The sequence below is a fragment of the Rhinoraja longicauda genome, chromosome 21 (genome assembly GCF_053455715.1).
Source record: "Rhinoraja longicauda isolate Sanriku21f chromosome 21, sRhiLon1.1, whole genome shotgun sequence".
NCBI classification, from domain to species: domain Eukaryota; kingdom Metazoa; phylum Chordata; class Chondrichthyes; order Rajiformes; family Arhynchobatidae; genus Rhinoraja; species Rhinoraja longicauda.
Window position 1 is genome coordinate 17,860,218 of NC_135973.1, and position 12,690 is coordinate 17,872,907.

The window sequence follows — 12,690 nt, forward strand, 5'->3', positions numbered from 1 at the left end:
TGAATTCCTTTTGGATCTCCATGTCGACACATCATGTCAGTCACACTGCTTCTGATGAAGTACACCAGCGGAACGCCTCTAGTTTGTCACGTAAATTTATCAGCTTGTAATTAAATAAAAGAGCCTCTCTTAAAACATCTACATGATCATGCCTCACTCTGTGAGTGAATTGTTAGAGTTGAATTCCACTCCGAGTTGACCACATCCACAACGGGAAATAAAATCTGTTTTGGTCTGGTACGTAAGACGATAGATCTCACACACATCCATTCTCACTTCCTGTTTAAATGCTGCAAACAATTTTATTTCAACAGATATGTCTTCATAATAACATCTTGAGCACCATCTTCCTGCAGTCAGCTGTAAATGACAAGGCTGTCTGTACAAAATTTATCATAGGGATAATAAGCCTTTTTTTAACAACTTCAGTGTTTTCAGTTTGACTTTGTATTTGATATATTACCAGATGCCACAAGCACAAATACAGTACAGTAGTCAGCTTTGGTTGCCCTTTCAGGCTCCCCCTCAGTGTTCCCTTTCTTGCATTATGCTTATGTGTCAACTACTATCGATACTGGACTGTTCCTCTTGCCTGCTGTCCCTTCTGAAGTCATCAAGTCCCCTCCCCTGGCTGCCTTCCTGGATCAACCCCAAGGCTTTCACTTCTGCCATGCCTGTCCCCAGCCTTTGCCCCACTGTGGCTGCACTATCCTCTGCTGAGACCAGGTTTTGTAATGTGCTGTTTGGGACGTTCAGAGCTTTTGAACTCCACATCACAATGCAGTTTCGTCTTCAAGCATTCAACTCATTCCATGTTTGATTCAGCTCATTCAGTAATTCTGCAGATGCATGGCTTGATGACAAAGATTCCTTCTCACTGTCTCAACCTCTCCATCAGCTTTCTCTGTGTCAGGTTTAATCTTTAATCACCTCGTAACAGTGCCTCATGGTGAGCCTTCTGCCTCTGCCCATGTCTGTGGATTCTTGTCATGGCACAGCTGTTGCCCTGTCACTTCTCTGAAGTGGCTCTCTTGTACTGTGCCATCACATCATGGACTCTACCTCTGAACCACTGACCATCAAAGTAAGTGAATCCTCTGTGTCCCAGGTGATGCCTTTGACTCATTGACTGTACAGTCTTCCACTGGCTGCAGATTCAGAACATCAACCAGGGAGGTCTCAACATTAACTTTGGGGTGGCGCAGTGGCGCAGTGGCAGAGTTGCTGCCTTACAGGCGCCAGAGATGTGGGTTCAATCCTGACTACAGGTACTGCCAGTACAGAGTTTGTACGTTCTCCCTGCGTGGGTTTTCTCCAGGTGCATGGGTTTCCTCCCACATTCCAAAGACATGCAGGTTTGTAGTTTAAATAGCATCTGTAAATTGTCTAGTGTGTTGAATAGAACTAGAAACATAGAAAATAGGTGCTGGAGGAGGCCATTTGGCCCTTCGAGCCAGCAACTAGTGTACGGGTGATCACTGATCGGCGTGGACTTGTTGTCCTAGGGGCCTGTTTCCATGCTGTATCTCTACAAAATAACTACTTAGCTCTATGTTCAGTCCAAGATTCCCAATCGTCCTCAGGTGGACCCTGCTTGGAGTTCCACCTGCAATAGTGCAATGCATTGCTGCTCATACCGCCATCAGCAAACCTGGCATCGTGCAGCAAATGCCTGGGTTGTAGCTTCACTTACTAGTGCAGGTGGCTGTACAAGAGCCATCAGCATAAAGTTTCACATGTCTCTCCTGATTGAGACCCAGCATCTTGCTCTGATGTGCCTGCGAGCAGTAGACTCCAGCCCCTCCCAACCCCCACAGAGTTTGAGCCAATCAGTCCAAGATGAGTGAGTTCCAGATCTTCCCATACCCCAGAAGAATGATCTTCCACAGTAACAGTTCCTCAAGCTGACTGACTGTCCAGTCAATGCTGAAGTAACTTAATGGGTCGGGCATCTCTGGAGAACATGGATAAGTGATGTTTCAGGTCGAGCTCATTGAGGGGATTGAACGGAGGCATACAAGATTACTCCTAGTTTTTAGGCAGAGTAAGGAAAGGAAGCTGTTACTCGAGTTCAAGACCCTGATTCACACCTTTAAAATTCTGAGCAAAAGATTAATGGGGGAATGTGAATCGATCCGAACTTTATACTATTACTAGACGGGCGTGGATCCGTGGGTCTAAATCTCTCCTGTGGGCCCGGCAACCCTCCGTGCAAACCTCCCCCCTCCCACTCACCCACCATCACCCCTCTTATCCCCCCCTCCTCCCCTAACCTCCCAACCCACTCACCCCCTCACCCACTCCATCACCCCTCAGCCACCTTTATCCCCCTGCCCCTTCCCCCCTCACTCACCCACTACATTCCCCCTATCCGCCCTTCCTCCCCTCCCCCCCGCCATTTGGAGCATCACGAAGTCGAAATGTCGTAAGTGGAAGCATCATAAGTCGGGGAGCATCTCTATCAGATCACGTGGCTGGAAGCGAACTGGTCGTTGCCATTTGCACCATCGCAAAGTCGAAATATCGTAAGTTGAAATATCGTAAGTCGAGGCATGGTAAGTCTGGGAGCATCTGTATTAGATCAACAGGCCCCCAATGTGCACGCACAGACCTTCTCCCATTGTGACGTCGAAAACGGAGGCAGGCGTGGCTGACGGGCAGGGCAAGTGAAAAAAGTATTTATTAAAGTGTAAAAAGTGATTTTTAAAGTTTAAAAAGCGAAAAACGTTTAAAATATAACAAACATTTGAATCCCAGGACAATGGTAAGGTGGGCCTAAAATTGTCGCGCCATCGTGTACCGTTTTGACTGTATTTCGAAAACAAATATAAACACAAACACACAAACATACAAGATGAGAGTTTTAGTAATATAATATATAGATAGATACCACAGAATAATTTGTGGACTGTTGGAAAGAGCCAGGGTTTTTGGATTGATGGGCTTCCAGGAGCAGCCAATCTCCTCTCTCCTGCACCAATTCTATAATTCTCTTCAGTATTTACCTTTACAAGTAATCATCTGTTTCAACAATGTTTGTAACAGGCGATTCTTAGCATGAAGGTGTTTTTCCAAACTTCCCTACATTTTTTTCGGTCCATATCTCACATGTAGGTTAATTTGTTAATGCTTTCGTACTAGCACTCAGTCAAACTTCTATTTTCAGACGGCTTCGTTACATCATCTGATTGGGTCAGTGCGATGTGCCGTCACTGACAGGAAGAGGCCTACAGTGACTGACTGGGCTGGCTGGGAGGCTGAGGTTAATGTGCACCATCATCAGTCTCTTCAAGCCCTTCACAACAGTGGATATCAAAACCACTGGTTGTTAGCTCGCTTTCCTTTGGCCCTGGGATGATAGTAATTACATAACAGAGGCCGCAATTAGTTATAGGTAGAATTAATGAAACATAATGCGCAACTTGATACAGTTAGAGTGCAGGTTAAATGCAACTCTAAATTATGCTGCAGTATAGGAAAGCAGCAAGAGTCCCATTCGTCACTTGATTCCACCCTTCCTTTCTTATTAGATTCCATCATCTGCTGCCCTTTGTTATCTCCACGAATAACCTCCTAGCATTTCTTACTATCTCCACCTTTACCTCCCCCACCTGACTCTGTCAATCAATGCCTCCTCATTTGCAGGTCTTGCCCCACCCCTTCCCTGCATCTTTTTTCCCCAAACCATCTACTCTCTACTCTTTCAATCCAAAAGTAAGGGCCTGACCTGAAATGTCTGTACATTTTCCTCCATTGATGTTGCCTAACCCACTGACAATTGCCTGCAGTAATTTGTTTCTTAATCAAAGAGTCGATAGGCATGTTTAGTTTATTATTGTCATGTGTACCAAGGTACAGAGAAAAGCTTATTGTTGCATGCTATCCAATCAAAGAAAATATAATACATGATTACAATCAAGCTGTTCACAGTGTACAGAAAAAGGGTAAAGGGTGCGACATTTAGTGCAAAATAAAGTCCATTCAAAAGTCTCCAATGAGGTTTATGGGAGATTAGGACCGCACTCTAGCTGGTGAGAGGATGGTTCAGTTGCCTGATAACAGCTGGGAAGAAACTGTCCCTGGATCTAGAGGTATGCGTTTGCAAACTTCTGTACCTATTGCCTGATGGAAGAGGGGAGAAAAGGGCGAGACTCGTACTTGATTATGCGGTGGCTTTGCCCAGGCAATGTGAAGTGTAGATGGAGTCAATGGAAAGGAGGTTGGTTTCCACGGTGATCTGGCTACATCCTGATGGGACAGCTCTATCCAAGACCACAAGAAATTCAGTATTCTTGTGGTCTTGGATGGAGCTGTTCCCAAACCATGCTGCGATGCATCCTAATAAAATGCTTTCCATGGCGCATCTGTAGACGTTAGTGAGGGTTGTGGGAGACATGCCAAACTTCCTAAGCCTTCTAAGGAAGCAGGTGTTGGTGTGCTTTCGAGGCCATAGCTTTGATGTGGCTGGTCCAGGACAAATTGCTGGTGATATTTATCCCTTAGAATTTGAAGCTCTTGACCATCTTTACTTCGGTACCATCAATGGGTGTGTGTACCGCTTTGCTCTTTGAAGTCAATCACAATCTTCTTTGAGGGAGAGTTTGTTGTCTCGGGACCAGGTTACAAGGTTCTCAATCTTCTTCCTGTACTCCGTCTCTTCAATATTTGATATCCAGACCACTAATGGTGTCATCTGCAAACTTGTACAATTAATTGGATTAGTATTTGGCTGCATAGTCATAGATGTATAAGGAGTATGGTAAGGGCTGAGAACACAGATTTGTAGGGCATCAATGTTGAGAATTATCGTAGAGGATGATTTGTTTCCTATTCTCACTGATTGTGGTCTTTTGGTCAGGAAGTTAAGGATCCAGCTGCAGAGGGGAGTGCTGACTCCCAAATTCCACAAGTTTGGAGATGAGCTTGGTTAAGATAATGGTACTGAAAGCAGAGCTGTAGTCTATGAATAGGAGTCTGCTGTAGGTGTCCTTCTTATCCAGGTGTTCCAGGGATGAGTGTAGGGCCAGGGAGGCATCAGCCATGGAATTATTGTGTTGATTGGCAAACTGCAGTGGATCAAGGTTGCTTGGTAGGCTGAAGTTAACGTGTGCCACAAATCTGCCTCTCAAAGCACTTCATGATGATGAATGTCAAACCCATTGGATGGTAATCATTAAGGCATCAAGAAGCATGGTGGAGTGCATGATCCAATCGGCATCAATGGTGCCGAAGTGGAAATGGTTGAGAGCTTCAAGTTCTGTGGCGTATATCATAGAAAGCATGCTGATAGGTTGCATCACAGCTTAGTTTGGGAGCCAAGATCACATGAAATTGCAGAGTTGTGGATGTAGCCCAGTTCATCACAAAGACCAGATTACCCACCATTGACTCCCATCTGCACTTGGTGCTGCCTCAGGAAAGCAGCCAACATATTCAAAGATCTTTTCCTCTCCACTTCCATCAGACAAAAGATACAGGAACAGGATACTGCAGGTGCACTTCCAGACTCAGAAACAGATACTTCCCGTTACCAGGCTTCTGAATGGTCCTTCCTTAACCTATGATACAGTCCGATTCTTGAATACCTCAAAAGACATTGGGCCTTATCTCTGGAACTGTTGCTCTGTAATGCTGAGAACTAGATGCCGCAATCTGTCACTTTCCCTTTGTGCTACATATTGTTCTTGAGTTCAGCTTGATTGTATTTATGTGTGGTATTATCTGATTTGATCGGATAGCATACAAAATAAAGCTTTTCACTTTACTCAGCACATGTGATGACAATAAACCTAAAAATAAACCTACATATGAAGCTGCACTGCATATGGAGCAAGAGAGCTTGCAGTGGACGAGGCAGTGATCCTACTTCATCCCATGGATCAGATCATAGCTATGAAATGTTACGCAGCTAATCATGGACAATGAAATAGCTAACCAGTGGGGGGAGCTCCAAAAACATTCCCATTCTCATCAGCGGCAGGCCCAGTACCAGAGGAGGCAAAATACAAATCTCCTGAGGAGCTTACCAGTGCAGTGAAAAGAGTTGTAGAGGTTTCAGGTCCAATCCTTGCATCAGGAATGAGAGTGGAGAGGATACAGGTATAAAGAGGAGGGAAGATGAGGCTGGGGCCAATAGATGATAAGCCTGCTGATAGCAGATGGAAGGATAATGTGAAGATGGAGCTAGCAGAGATAGAGAAACTGGGAGAAAGGGATGGCATCCTTACAAGCAACATGGTGGGAAGAGGTGTAGTATAGGGATTTTCAGTCCTGATGCAGGATCTCAACCTGAAACATCTACAATTCCTTTCCCCCCCATAGACGTTGCTCAATTTGCTGAGTTCCTCTAGCAATTAGATTTTCTGTGCCAGATTCCAGCATCTGCAGTCTTGTGTTTCATTGGCTGGAGGCAAATCATGTTTGGTGGAACTATCATAGCCAGGGGGTGCCGAGGTCTAGCTCCTCTCTCATGGCATATTGACCAGGTCTTGCCCTGTAGCTGGCTGGTCTCCTCCATTGCAGCCATAATGTAAATTGCTTGGTGTGTCTGTCATTAAATGGCCAAGACTCTGCAGAACGCTGTGCAGACAAGGGACAGGGGTTATGCCAAATTTGGCAAAGGCCTTTGGATAATTGTGCAGGTCACCACTGCTGCCCGGGGGGGGGGGGGGGGGGGGGGGAGTGGAGAGTGCATGCGGTTCCTCCCACATCCAAAATATAAGCGCCTTAGGTGGTTGATTGTCTGCTGTAAATTACTGGGTGTGGTGAATTAGGGAGGGGAAACAGGTGGTTCATGGAAATGCTGTAAGACTGCAATTATTGTGGATGGGTGCTTGATGGTCAGGGTTGATTGATGAGTCGAAGGGCTCTTTTTTATGACTCTCGAGGATTTAGCATTTGTTTCTGCGTTTGTCTTTCTTTGCACTACATTTTGGCTGTTTTATGATGCTTTGCAGGGTGTACCACTGTCATGTTAAAAATACCAACAAAAGTTGGAATTCATTGTCAAGGCAGAGTCAGTGTCAATATTGTCCTGAGAAACTCAAAACAATTAAACAGTTGGTTTTCAATCGTGTTTGGAATTTATAAATTGAAATTTGGCATCATTTACTCACCATCCTCCGTATTTGGTGGTATCTATAATTGAGGCCTTGGTCTTTCACTGGGTTTCACTGGGTTGTCAATTCAATAAAATAGACTATGGACATTCAGACCATGTCCACAAGCAACCAGCTTAGTGGTTTATTTTATTTCCTTTTTAATACAGAAATGCAACTTATGTGTATTTTCCAGACTGCACATGTTTCTAATTCAAAACAAAATTTTCAAACTGATGAAAACAATATTAAGCTTCATTATTTGTTCAGTTTTAATCAGATATAAAATTGCCTTGTATGCAAAACAAGACGTTTAAGGCAGGAAGTGCACTTCATGTTAAAGAGAGGAAAAAGCTTCAAGGTGAACACCAACCTACTATGGTTGGTTTAACATTAATCTTACCAGCAATCTGCATTCAGGATAAATACAAATGTACAGATTGAGCAGACTAAATTTCAGCACAGTACCATTCACATGTGTATGTCACACTCAACACAATAATAATCTTGTACAAAATCTGGACATTGCTTAAAGTACAATTTTTTTAAAGAAAAATATAAGACCACTGTAAATTTCCATCTGGAAACTTGAAAATTGCACAAGGCACTGTTAATACAACTTCAACCTATGAGTGGCTATTCATCCAGAGTCAAAATCCCGTAGGGCAATTGCTTTTCATGCAACCTTGGTTTTCCACAGAGACAATCTCTGTCAGAGCCATCTCCTGAATACCAAGGGTTTGGAGCAGTACAGAGTCCACATTAGTGGTATTGATGAGCCCTTGAAATTAGATTCCATGCAATATGAGCACGTCTAATTGAGGAAAAACAAAGTTTACTTTGCTGAAAGTTGCACTTTGGAGATGCAGCAAAATTAGGACAGCAGCAGATGAAGCCTTGAAGAATACAGTATAGTGGTGCAAATGTTGCAGAGTGGCGACCTTTCACAAAGCAGTGCTCTCCGAGTCATTATCGACATCCTGCTGTTCACATATTCTCATTTCGACGATCTCTGGGGCAGACATCAGCTCCAAAGGTGATTTAGAGTGTTTCCAGTCCTGCTCTTTCACAGTTGAATCGGAATCTAGCAAACACAAAGCATTAGTGAGTTTTTAATGAAACATTCTCGGGATAATTCCTTTGCCTCTGCTGTGGTGGTGGAGGCATCAGATAATCAGATGATGCAAAGGCTTTAAAGGCTGGTATCCACGTGAAAACCTGATTTTTCAATATTGTATTAGATAATTCCTATACAGCCTACCACCATGTGGATAATACATCAGCAGTCTCTGTTACCTGCACTATAATACCTCTTGCACTGTTGTGCAGGTTTCTTAGCACGCTCCTAATGTACAACTCACATCTCTATTGGAAACTTCAGAAAATTTATGTACACCATATAAAAAATGAAGGCAGCCAAACTGCTATAATTTATGCATAAAATGGGATGGTTGACTGCTTTCACAGTGCAATGACTTCAATGCAGATTTAAACAATTTATTGATGTCCTGATAAACTGTCTATGCCCATGCATTATTAGTGCAGGCAAGCAGCGTGATGCAGGGTTAGTAATGGCTGGAAAACATGCATAAAAATCACAACTGTGGATTAGCAGGATTAATTGGCCAATCAGTTGCCCAAATCTTACCATAACTTTCCCAATTCTGCTCAAACTTTGCTGGTCAAACATCTGCATTTTTTAATAGAACAGTTTACAATTAGAAATCATTGTTGAAAAGTTCTTTCACATTGGTGGACAGTCTGTGAAGTGGTAAAAGTGCAAGCAAGTGCTTATCATACCCACCATATGCACGGAATGCTTAAAGGCTCTGTAGCAGCCTGAGGCTGACAGTTATGAAAGAGTTCATCTGCTGGCACATGACCCTGCATTCAAATGGCTCTCTACTATTGAATGGCTGGAATGACTCACCAGTTTGAAAGATGTAACTATATGTTACATCTAGATGTAACTAGATATCCTGTTGTGATTTTTAAAAATCACAACAGGACAGGTCTTTGAATTGCCTTAAACTGCACCACCACCATACTGGCTTTCTGATATTGGTCTGTTAAAATTGACCAACATCTTCTGAAAGTTGGATGCAAAGTTAACATTGACATAAAGTCAGCACATTTAATTTTAATAAGATTTAAAATGTTTCCCTTTTCCTGTTTAAAGCACATGGTGCTCCATTATCCCATCAGAACAATGATTGGTGACTAATCGGATTGGCACTGGGGAAGACACTAAGGATCTTGTTTATCCTAATTTGCAATTGTTTAAAAAAAGGTTCTATCCTTTGTGGAAAATGCAAACATTTATAATTTGCAGGATTTTATTTGCTTCAATATACTCCTAATTTTGGCCCCAGAAGGCACACATTTACGGACAAATTAATTTGTCAATTTGACTGACCCAAATTCTGAAAAAAAATGCATAACATTGAAATTAGCTATTTTAATCCTAAAAAAGCAACAACAACAAAAATCAAACAGCCATTTGGCCCACCATGGTGGTACATTGTACATTGGTTTTAATTTTAAATGAACCTATCTTAGTTTGTCCTCCCCATTCTTTTACATTCTCTATGATTTAGGTTTTATTTTTACCTATGTAATGTCATTTTTGTTTCTATTATTATTCTATTTAATTACCTTTGTTACTTAGCTGTGAACATCCTCCAATGAAGTAACAACTTCCAACAGCAGCTGAATACCCTGTTGGAGGCTGAATTTTGCTGTACAACAGCATGGTCTGATTGGATCCTGCTGTGACCTTGTGTCTGAATAAGCTTCTCACCGCAGGTCAAATTTACCCATTGCATTTGGATCTTGTTAGAATTTGTTGCATTTGGTGCAGAAGTTAAAAACTAGCTACAGAAGTACTGATGCATTAAAGAGGAACATCACTGGGAACCCATTGATCAGGCCATCCTTTGAAGCTATCTTGGTTACCGAACAAGGCCAACAGTTTTGAACCATTTGCAATTCCTTGATCTATTATCCCCTCACATTAGTTCTTAATCTAACCAAATGTTTGGACTTTTAATTTGACAAAACTATTTCTCATGCCAAACAGCAAATCTAACAGAATCTGGGTAAAGAGGCTCTAGGGAAACTATTTAGTTGCGACTAAAACTAGAACTTTCACAGCAAAGTCACATAACCAAGAAAGCAAAGGAACTGCACAATAATTCTAGCTCAGGGTGTGGGGAAGGGTTGGGTGGGTGACAATTAACATTACAGCATGCTCTAAAGTCATCATGCAAGCTGCAAATATATTTACCTTTACCGGAATTAAATACAACAGATAACACACTGCCCCAATACTCGGGTTACAAAGCCAGTATCACTGCCGTTCAATATTTCACACAAGCATTACTCTGGTTAGGGCAGGGAAGAAATTACATCTCAATTCATTCAAAGTATGGATAAAGATGCAATACATAAAAATTCTGATTTCATGTTCACTTTGAACTGGAATCCACGACCATCTTACAATAAGGACAATTCTAAATTAATCCTTTGGCTGCAAGACACTTTAGAGCAATGAGGGTATCGTGTGGATATTGAGGATGAGTAATTGGAAGATACCATTTTAAAGATGTCTTCAATGCAGCTCACTATTAGATTTCCTTTAACTTGTAGTTTTCATTTGCTGTGATAAGCAAGTGGTTCAAAAGTGGCAAACAAGTTGCTTCCTGTCTAGTAGTTGGTTAACCAGCTTGAACTGGTTTAACTGACGCTAGTGTCAACTAATTCAATACTTGTGGATTCCGGAAATAAAAGTCTGTGGTCTCTACTAAAGTGCAGTGTGCAGTGTTGCTTAAGTGCTGTATGCTCTGTGGCAAGTAAGAAACTTTGGTAAGAAAAGGCAATGGATCAATGTTTTATATAAAGTAAAAACAAGTGGACATTGGAATGCCTTTTAAATGTTGTTATAGTTTCTGCCTTAACTACCTCCTCCAGCTGCTCAGTCCACACGGTGTGAAACAGTTGAACCTTTACCCCCTCACCTATTAAATCTTTACCCCCTCACCTAAATCACTTCTGATTCTTGATTCCCCTACTCTGGGCAAAACATTCAGTGCATCTAGCCTATCTACTCCCCTCACAATCTTAGACACCTCTATAAGATCACCACTCATTCTCCCACGCTCTCAGGAACACAAGTCCTAGCTTGCCCAACCTCTCCCTTTAGCTCAGGCTCTCTATTCCGGCAACATGCTCATTAATCTTCACTGCACACTTTCCAGCTTAACAACATCTTTCCTATTACTGGGTGACAAATCAAAACACATTATTTTAACTGTAGTCTCACCAGCACCTTGTACAGCTGTAACATAACATCCCAACTACTATACTCAAAACCCTGACTGATGAAGGCCAAGGAGCCGAAAGCTTTCTTGACCACCTTCTCAACCTGTGACGCCACTTTCAGGGAAATATATGCCTGCACTCTTCGATCCCTCTGCTCTACAAAGCTTTGCAGACCCCTGCCATTTACTGTGAGGGTCCTGTCCTATTTAGACTTCCCAAAATGCAGCTCCTTACATTTATCTGCATAAAACTCAATTAACCACTTTTTTGCCCACTTTCCCAACTGATCAAGATCTTACTGTAACCTATGATAACCATCTTCACTATCTATAATACCACCAATCTTTGTTATCTGCAAAGTTACTAATTATGCCTTGTACATTCTCATCCAAATCATTATTATAGAAGACGAACAGCAATGAGCCCAGCTTCGAACCATGAAGCACACAACCAGTCACAGGCCTCCAGGCTGAAAAACAGCCTTTCACCATCACTCTCAGCTGCCTTCCATGAAGCCAATTTTCTATCCAATCGCTCTCCCCTTGGATCCCATGCGATCTAACCTTCTTGAGCAGCCTATTGTGCTTGTCAATTGCCTTGCTGAAATCCATATACTGTACATAATGTCTACAGCTCTGCTCTCATCAACCTTTCTGGTCACATCTTCAAACAACTCAGATTTGTGAGACACGCTCTCCCATGTACAAAACCATGCTGACTATCCTTAATCAGCCTTTGTCCATCTAAATGCATGTATGTCTTACCCTTCAGAATACTCTCCAGTAACTTTCTGACCACAGAAGTTAGACTCACTGCAGGCCTTCTTAAATAAAGCTACATTTGCCACCCTCCAGTCTTCTGGCACCTCGTCACTAATTAATGATGACTCATAAATCTCAGCCAGGGCACCTGCACTTTCTTCTATGGCCTCATAGAAACCTGGGTCTCTGGTGTTGTGAGGCAGCAGATCTACCGCAGTTATACTGGTTAATGGAGTATAATCTAGGTAATTGCATAGTGTTGCAGTTTGGGAAGTCAAACCATGGCAGGCCCATCACAGGTAATGACCGAGTTCTTGGGAATGTCGTAGAGCAGAGGGATCTGGGAGTGCAGGTACATAGTTTCTTGAGTCATCAGTCAAGATATTGAGTATAGACGTTGGGATGTTACATTACAGTTGTATAAGATGTCGATGAGACTATATTTGTAGTATTGCTGTCAGTTTTGGTCACCATGCTTCAGGAAAGATAATGTTAAGGTGGAAAGAATGCAG

General features: G+C 42.4%; 1 protein-coding gene across 11 annotated transcripts in view; it reads right to left on the bottom strand.

Annotated features, from left to right (window-relative positions):
* Positions 1 to 7,203: 7,203 nt before the first annotated feature.
* The window catches only part of LOC144603981 (rho GTPase-activating protein 17-like), an 81,716-nt gene continuing 76,229 nt past the window's right edge, over positions 7,204 to 12,690 (bottom strand). For 5 of the 11 annotated variants that reach the window (XM_078417907.1, XM_078417903.1, XM_078417904.1 and 2 more), the window contains one exon: positions 7,204 to 8,181. In XM_078417907.1, the coding sequence (XP_078274033.1) occupies positions 8,042 to 8,181 (140 nt within the window). In that variant the 3' untranslated portion in view covers positions 7,204 to 8,041. Of the gene's footprint in view, positions 8,182 to 8,745; positions 8,788 to 12,690 lie in introns of all 11 variants that reach the window. The other 6 variants (XM_078417908.1, XM_078417909.1, XM_078417905.1 and 3 more) reach the window with 6 other exon arrangements.